Here is a 9,128-nt window from a genome sequence, read left to right on the forward strand (position 1 = left end):
TGTAGACTCACAGCGAGAGGTGGAGATCTTATAATTGTATTCAAATTCTAGAATTAAATATATAAAATCATTAGCATCCTTGATTTGTGTTTTGAATCCCTTGAATAATAAATCCCTAGGTCTAGTGCTGTCTCCTTATCACTTACAACTGTTATATCTATTTTTCGTTTACTGTTATACTATTATTTGCCTAGCTTGATCTTAATATCTATAGTGTATTGTGTGTCCACGCTCCATGTGGATTCGATGATCAAGTACTACAATGAACCTCTTATTTGAGAAAGTAGCTTGAAAGTTAATTTGAACTTATCAAAAGTCTTCCAGAAAGAGTTAAGTTTTAAGCGAGAATTTAAAATATAAGTTGGAAACTAAAATTTAAGCGGGAACTTAAATTTCAGTGAAAACTGAAAATTTAAATCTCATGAAAGTTAAAAAAAAATATATATATTATGATCTAAGAAGACACATTAAAGCACATGACTTGATATTCTTGAAATTACTTAGCACTTTTGAAAGTTAAAAAACTCATCTTAAAGTTACTTAACACTCTTAAAAATACAAGTTTACAAAAACTAACTGATATCACTCAAATTACCCTAATGAGTGATTTGTACTGTCTCAAATAAGAGGTCGAGTTATAGTACTTAGGGATTGAATTCACAGGGAGCTAAGGCACACAAAACATCTATTAGTTATGTGGTTAAGCTAGGCAAACAGGTTTAAATGTAAATAGCAGTGGTGTGAGCAAGGTAACTGCTCGGTTGATTGATTGACGTTTTGAAACTGATATGAAAGGCATTAGAGTTAGGGTTTCTATTCATACAATCATGATTATATAGATATAGAGACTAAGTGTATGTTGGATATTCTAGAACTCAAACTAAAGAATAGTCGATCAACGTCCGTATTTTTAGACTATCTATTGCCATATCTAAGACCTCAGTTGTCGCTTGTTGGTCGTGAGAAAGTGTCGATCGATACCAATTATGGATTGTTGATCGATACACCTTTCAGCCCGTCGATCGATGCAACTACTAAGTTGTCGATCAACGTTCCTTCCAGCAAGCTTTAACGCACATGTTTGACTTGCTCACTAGGTTAAACTAAATCAGTTGTTGCTTGTTTCTAGCAATCCTAGCACAATGTAAACTAGATCAGACAAAGGACCATGCTTCCGCTTGCACCCCAATATCTATGGACAAGGTCCTAGTTAGCTACTATAGAACACATGTATTAAAGAACAGGTCAATTGATTGATATCCTAACACTTAGCAATTTTATATTTTAGGTTACTCACTCATGAATATCGGAACCCTAAATCTAACAAAGAGAACTACTCAGACTGAGCTAAGCAATTTGATATCTCAGGTTTTAACCCGAAACAATAACTGCAAGTGCACAGTAAAGTACGCATTAGTAATACGGGATCGAATCCACAAGGACCAAAGTTCACAAGAAGAGCTAAAGATAAATTACTAGCTAAGGCTGAGAAGAGATTTTTGTTTGGTTTTGCAATAACTAAGAACAGTAAATAAAAGTAAGCGAGCTAGATAAATAGAAAAACGAAGATGAAAGACTATCAGAAAAAGCGCTGGGCATAGGGTATTCTCGGGAAATCATTTCGTTGCTGACAAACGGATAAACGACTAGAGAAAGAAGTTAAGAAACGTCGTGAACTCAAACACGATAATAGAATTAACCTACTGTCGTAGCGCTAACTCTCTAAGTTATAGAATCTTCCGCACTAACTGTCGTTGAGTTTCAGATTCTAAACAAGCAGTAAGATCAGGTTTTATATGTTCACTAAGCGGAATAACATCAACTGTCGTTGGCTAAGGACACTTTGGCTCATCTAAAGTTGTTTCAAGCATTTCATCAAGCACCTGTCGGACGTGAAATAACTTAGGTTCAGAAGCTATGTAGCTAATCAAGCTTCAACATTAAGAACACCAATAGATGAAGAACCGTAAGATAAATCTCTAGATCTAGCAATCCTAGGTCAACAACTCATGAGATCCCCTTGTGAGAAACCCTAAACCCAACTAAAAGACTACTCACTAATCTTCATGGAAATCCTTAAGCACATGTTAAGATCAACGATAAACATGATTTAGAAAGATAATCCAAAATAAACAGAAGCAGATCTGATAAACTAAGAACTGAAACAAGTGTAGAGAGAAGTCTGCAAAAGATAGACAAAAGGACAAGATAAAAGCAGATGTTCCTAGGGTTTTCCCCTTTACACATATATATAGTCCTAAGAAAGTAAGTCAAAAGCCAAATCTAAACGCCAAACGCTATTTTTCGCGATCTGAGGTGTGACCGCATTTTGGAAACGCGCGTTTGCGTTAGGTCTTCATCTTCTTTGTTTCTGCATCTCGCGTAGATTCCATGTCCGCTGTACCAGCCTCGCCGTTCCTCGCTGTCGTCTCTTCTCTCGCCACCGGAGTCGTCACGAACCGTCTGCGTCTTCTTCTTCTTTGCGCTGCAACAGAGGAGACGTCGACGTCGAACCGAGCACGTGGAATCGAGAGCGCCACATCGAGAAGTCTGGATCGAGCACATTGCTCGCTTAGGGCTTTACGATTCATGGTCTTCGCGCTGGGCTTCTAGGGTTCTGGATCGAGCAATACAGATCGAGTCTATCGATCGCTTGGAATTCATGAGCTGAGGCCTTAGCCGAGACGACCGGATCGAACTCGACGAAGCAGAGCCAGCAACCACTTCGTCTTCCTCGTTTCTCAAAAGCCACTTTTCTTTATTTGCACGTTTGGTCCCTTGCTTTTTATTCCTCTTTGATTTTGACCCCGTAACTTTCAAATGTGCAGATTAAACCTCTGTTTTTGCTCCAAAACTCCTAATTCTGCACTCCAGCCCCTGGAACCTGAATAAACTCTAAAGAACACAGAAAGACTCCAAAATGACCAGAATACATAATAAAAACCAATCAAACTTAGCCAGAAATCAATATAAAAACCGATAAATATGAGACTCATCAAATCCCCAGACTTGAATCTTTGCTTCCTCAAGTAAAGGAAGCAAAAACTAAACCAAAGGGAAAAAATGTTTGAAAATATGGGAACTAACATTTTCTCTAGACAACCGCCTTTACCATTACCTGTTGTAAGCCACATCAAAAAGTACCATCTTTAAGAGATACTTCCATGTACTTGACCTTCAGCTTAGCAACCATACCACTTTCAACCCACAGCTTGGAGTGACCCAAATTCACCATCACTGACTTCTTATTAGGAACTGAAATGTGCAGTCTCATCGAGGGAGTATCGATCAATAGATACATGGAGCCTTTTTCGTTCAGGTTTCACACTTCCGGTTTCTTTCCTCTCTCTTTTCTCACTTCCCTCAGTCGATTTCGCCTAATTTTATAGGGTATCATTTTATTTTTTCTATCGACTGAGTTTATTGGACAGGCATCCATGAGATGCGAGTACTGATGGGATTCACCACCAGGTTCCCGATTCACTTCTTTTTGACCTTTATCCTCTGGTTTTTTTTTTTTTTTGAAGGGAAGAGAGAGGGAAACCGTACTCACATTCTTTTCAGTACTGAACGAGGATTCCGATCCAATGTATACCAAGCCCCAAGACAAGAGAATTAAGTAGATTAGGTGAAGTCAGCTCTGGATCCTTCAGATAACCAAACAAGCATGGGTGGCACTGGCAGATCGATCCACTTGGGCGTTTTCATGTTGTAAAATCTGCAGTGAGTGGCTAAAAGAATGGTCACTAAGGCGTTAGTTAGACGGTTAGTTCTGAAGAAAATAGTAGTTCCTGGAAAAAAAAATAAATAAAAAATTTGACTCGATAAATCGGAACAAAATATATATATTTTTAGAAGAAACACTCATAAACACCAAAAAGAGAGAGTGTTAGTAACATCCTCCCCCGGACTTACTTCACACCGTCTCGGTGTGAAAGCAAATCCAAAGGAGGAGCGAGAAAGAAAATAAAAATCCTAAAAGAAGAGAGAAGAAAAATCTTACCGGTGGTTGCCTCCCACCAAGCGCTTGTTTATAGTCATGAGCCTGACTTTTGGGGTTCGGTTTCAGTCCAGGTGAGCATGAGAGCTTGCTCCAAAACAAGTCCAACCATCAAACACTTTGAGCTTCAGCACCTTGCTCACAAAACCTTTCACAGTTTCCATACTTTTCTCTTTCATCTCGGGAGTGAGAACAGCTCTGACTTTCAAAAAAGGCTTTGAGGTTCCTTTGCATTTCACCTCATAATCGATTATACCATTAGAACAGCTGTGAGGTATCAACATCAGATGAGGATCGCCCTTGATCCTTTTGCCTTTCAGCTTTTTCTTTGTTTTTGCATCAGACTTCTTATGCATGGTGTGATTGTCTTTATTCAGAGCTTCTTTGACTTGACCTTTTTCCACGAGGTCATCTTTAGAAATAGGTACATGAGTGCTCTGATCAAGTACAGAGATGCTAGAGGCCAGTCGTGTACACTTATTTGTGGGATCGGCTCTGTAGAAGACATTCTCATCGATTTTCACAAAAGAGATTCTCTTGTTAGGCATATTCGTAACTGCACCCACCGTGGCTAAGAACACTCTTCCAAGAATCAACGGTCTATTAGAACCATTGCTCATCTCCACTACCTGAAAATCAGTAGGAACAACGCAGTTTCCCACTTGGACAACTAGGTCTTTAACGGTACCTTGCGGAGACTTGGTAGAGGAGTCTGAAAATTCCACAGTTAGCTTTGGTGATTCTATTTTAAGGCCCAACCTCTCAGCGATGTCTTTAGACATGAGGCTAACTGTAGACCCAGTATCACAGAGAGAATCCATGAACTTGACTCCTGATATTGAACACAGAACCACGAACTTCCCAAGGTCTTCTAACTTGGGGAGAGTCTTTATCGGAGATGATGCATTCATGGTTTTGATGAATAATTCCTTGATCTCCTCCGCTGATTCTCTGGTGTTTATGAAAAACCGGTTCAGATGGTACAAGCTCCAAGCATCTTCAAATGACATGGTAGAAGGGATCCTTTTCATTATTTTCTAGTGTCTTCTTGTTGATAGGCTCTCTCAAATGTTGTGGCACAACAAGGTACGGGATTCTTGGTACATACACTCGCTCAGATGAAGTAGAAGCATGACTTTTCACACTGCTCTCGGGCTCGACAGACTTAGGCAGGGGATTGATCGTTCCATTCTCAACAAACTTCTTTTCAGTTTCATCTTCAGATTCTTCAGCCTCCTCATCCTCTCTGGCCGAGACAGCATTGCAATGAGCTTTAGGATTCACCTCTGGTTTGCCTAGTAGGGTACCCGGTGGTGCTCTACTCGCTGATGAAGCTTGAGCAACTTGTGTCTCTATAACTTTCATGTGGGTGTTCAAAGCTTCGAATTTCCCATTCAAATCTCCGTACATGTTGTCGACCTTGCTGTTGATTTCTGAAGTGCTTCTCTTCTGTTCTTCTAGCACCATTTGTAACATCTGCTTGATTTCACTGTCTTGAGAGGACTGAGAGGTAGATGCATTCCCATGAGCCTGGAAGTTTCCGTACTGCTGCTTCTGCTGAAAACCGTTGTTGCCAGAGTTGTTCCCTTGGAATTGGTTTCTGTTCTGATACCCTTGATTGAAAACACTCTGATTCTGCGCTAAGGGTCTGCTCTGGGATTGACTCTGTTTATTACCTTGTTGAGGGTAGAATTGATCTTGTGGATTTTCCACATTGTTGTTCCGGTAAGATAGCAAATGCTGCTGGTTCCTGAAAATTTGATTTAAGCCTTGGTTGTAATTTCCTTGACCACCAATGTAGTTAACATCAGCTTGAAATTTATTTGAGTTGTCACCAGTGGACTCTAGCTGGATCTGATCACTCTAATCTCCCACAAAATGAACTGCTTTCTGATCTCTCTTCAGCAGCATCTCAATCTTGGCACTCAGCTCATCGATCTTCTGAGAATCAGAGCTTGAACCTCTCCCAGAGCGTTCATAGTCTGACCTACGATTCGCTTGACTAGACGCAAGGTTGTTAATCAAAAGATATGCTTCTTCCACAGTCTTGGTCATGAAATCGCCATTACTAGCAGTGTCCATGGCGTTTTGGTATTTCTCACAAACTCCATTGTAAATGATGTTCAGCAGGTTGACATCAGTATAACCATGGTGTGGACAGTTTGTAGTGTATTCTCTGAAGCGCTCCCAAGCTTCGTGAAATCTTTCTGATCCTGTCTGCTGAAAATTTGCAATCTTGTTTCTGAGGTGAGTTGACATCGACTTAGGAAAAAAATGTTCCAAGAATGCAGCTTTGGTCTCTTCCAAAGTCTCATAAGAGTTAAATGGGATAGATCTCATCCATGTATCTGCCTTGTTTGCCAAAGAGAACTCGAATAATTTGCACATCAAGGTCCCTATAGGTATCCCGTTGGTCCTACTGGTGATGCAGATGTTTTCAAAACGTGCTAAGTGATGCATCGGGTTCTCAGAGGGAGCCCGTGAAACTGTTTCTGCTGCACCAAATTTATGAGACCAGTCTTGATTTCAAACTCTCTTCTCTCTATAGGAGGCGGATTGATGCCAGATCGATTCACATAGAAAGCATCAGGAGTATCATATTGTGCCAACGTCATCCTTGGCAATTCCTGTTGCACACCTGGTTGCCTCGCAGCTGCAGCCGGTTGTTGAATGTTTGGCCTATCGTTGCCATGTTGTCCACCCACAGCAGGTAAAACTTGCTCATTGTGGTATATTTGATGGTCATGAGGAGCATCCCGAAGCTGAAGATTATCATCGTTTCCAGCCATCTCAGTTTCTAGTGCCTTTCATTTCTTCTTCTGTCTCCCTAGACGGCCGAGTTCCGGTTCTAAAGGTATGAGATTAGATGATCCTTGGCTCCTAGTATGACACCTGCTCATGCACCTGGAAGCACACAAACAAAGAAGAAAAGAGTAGAGTAAACAAGAAAATAAAATGCCTTAGTCTGTAACCGACCCAAAGTTCTAAAGTGACCAATTGGTCCCCGGCAACAGCGCCAAAAACTTGATATCTCAGGTTTTAACCCGAAAGACTAACTGCAAGTGTACAGTAAAGTACGCAGTAGTAATACAGGATCGAATCCACAAGGACCAAAGTTCACAAGAAGAGCTTCTAGTTAGATAAATAGAGAAACAAAGATGAAAGACTATCAGAAAAAACGATGGGCATAGGGTATTCTCGGGAAATCATTTTGTTGCTGACAAACGGATAAACGACTAGAGAAAGAAGTTAAGCAACGTCTTGAACTCAAACACAATAATAGAATTAACCTACTGTCGTAGCGCTAACTCTCTACGTTATAGAATCCTCCGAACTAACTGTCGTTGAGGTTCAGATTCTAAACAATCAGTAAGATCAGGTTTGATATGTTCACAAAGCGCAATAACATCAACTGTCGTTGGCTAAGGACACTCTGCTCATCTAAAGCTGTTTCAAGCATTTCATCAAGCACCAGTCGGGCGTGAAATAACTTAGGTTCAGAAGCTAGGTAGCTAATCAAGCTTTAGCATTAAGAACACCAATAGATGAAGAACCATAAGATAAATCTCCAGATCTAGCAATCCTAGGTCAACAACTCATGAGATCCTCTTGTGAGAAACTCTAAACCCAACTAAAAGACTACTCACTAATCTTCATGGAAATCCTTAAGCACATGTTAAGATCAAGGATAAACATGATTTAGAAAGATAATCTAAAATAAACAGAAGCATATCTGATAAACTAAGAACTGAAACAAGTGTAGAGAGAAGTTTGCAAAGATAGACAAAAGGACAAGATAAAAGCAGATGTTCCTAGGGTTTTCCCCTTTACACATATATATAGTCCTAAGAAATTAAGTCAAAAGCCAAAGCTAAACGCCAAACGCTATTTTTCGCGATCTGAGGTGCGACAGCGTTTTGGAAACGCGCGTTTGCGTTAGGTCTTCATCTTTTTTGTTTCTGCTTCTCGAGCTTCTTCTCGCGTAGATTCCATCTCCGCTGTACCAGCCTTGCCGTTCCTCGCTGTCGTCTCTTCTCTCGCCACCAGAGTCGTCACGAACCGTCTGCATCTTCTTCTTCTTCGCGGTGCAACAGAGGAGGCGTCGACGTTGAACCGAGCACGTGGAATCGAGAGCGCCACATCGAGAAGTCTGGATCGAGCACATTGCTCGCTTAGGGCTTTACGGTTCATGGTCTTCGCGCTGGGCGTCGAGGGTTCTGGATCGAGCAATACAGAACGAGTCTATCGATCGCTTGGAATTCATGAGCTGAGGCCTTAGTCGAGACGACCGGATCGAACTTGACGAAGCAAAGCCAGCGACCACTTCGTCTTCCTCGTTTCTCAAAAGCCACTTTTCTTTATTTGCACGTTTGGTCCGCGGCTTTTTGTTCCTCTTTGATTTTGACCCCGCAACTTTCAAATGTGCAGATTAAACCTCTGTTTTTGCTCCAAAACTCCTAATTCTGCACTCCAGCCCCTGTAACCTGAATAAACTCTAAAGAACACAGAAAGACTCCAAAATGACCAGAATACATAATAAAAACTAATCAAACTTAGCTAGAAATCAATATAAAAACGGATAAATATGAGACTCATCACAATTCATAACTAGATAATGAATAAACTGCATAAATAGATAGGAGTAGAAAAACTTGGAGTTTCAATCACAAATCTTTGAAGGAGTCTTGGATCTTCTCTCCAAACCTAAAACTCTAAGTATTTTGCTGTGTAAAAGTATGAAAGCTTGTGTTGCCTAGAACAGTGGTAGAGCACATAAATATTAGGTTAAAACTCATCAGGAGCAATTTGGTAATTCTTGTGAGACTTGGGCTTTAAGTTGGCTAGAACCAAGTCTGGTCTTTGCGCAATTCGCCGTCGATCGACAGCACAAGGTGTCTGTCGATCGATTATCATCTTCAATCATCGACCGCTGAACTGTTTGATGGTCAGCTACGGGTCTTTCTCATTTTATCTCCAAAAGGCACCAAAATCACCACTTTTCTCCAAATAACTCCAAAACCTGAAAACATGCTAAAAAGACTCCAAAACAACTATAATTTATTTTAAAACATCTATATACCATTGCTAAAAATGGGTAAAATCTATGGTATATCACTAACGTAGAAAA

At 40.4% G+C, this 9,128-nt stretch overlaps 1 protein-coding gene across 1 annotated transcript; it reads right to left on the reverse strand.

The window, feature by feature from the left end:
- Positions 1-4,999: 4,999 nt before the first annotated feature.
- On the reverse strand, positions 5,000-6,259 carry LOC106324092 (probable serine/threonine-protein kinase clkA). Its single transcript, XM_013762112.1, has 2 exons — positions 5,926-6,259; positions 5,000-5,811 (listed from the first exon to the last, which is right to left on the reverse strand). The coding sequence occupies exons 1-2, from the start codon at positions 6,257-6,259 to the stop codon at positions 5,000-5,002; spliced, it is 1,146 nt and encodes a 381-aa protein (XP_013617566.1).
- Positions 6,260-9,128: the final 2,869 nt, after the last annotated feature.

The sequence above is a fragment of the Brassica oleracea genome, chromosome C2 (genome assembly GCF_000695525.1).
Source record: "Brassica oleracea var. oleracea cultivar TO1000 chromosome C2, BOL, whole genome shotgun sequence".
Lineage (NCBI taxonomy): Eukaryota > Viridiplantae > Streptophyta > Magnoliopsida > Brassicales > Brassicaceae > Brassica > Brassica oleracea.

Coding starts and splice junctions, on each gene's coding strand:
- LOC106324092 (XM_013762112.1), bottom strand. CDS start 6,259: ATGTCAACTCACCTCAGAAACAAGATTGCAAATTTTCAGCAGACAGGA. Junction 5,812..5,925: donor TCAGAAGATCGATGAGCTGA/GTGCCAAGATTG, acceptor ATAAATTTCAAG/CTGATGTTAACTACATTGGT.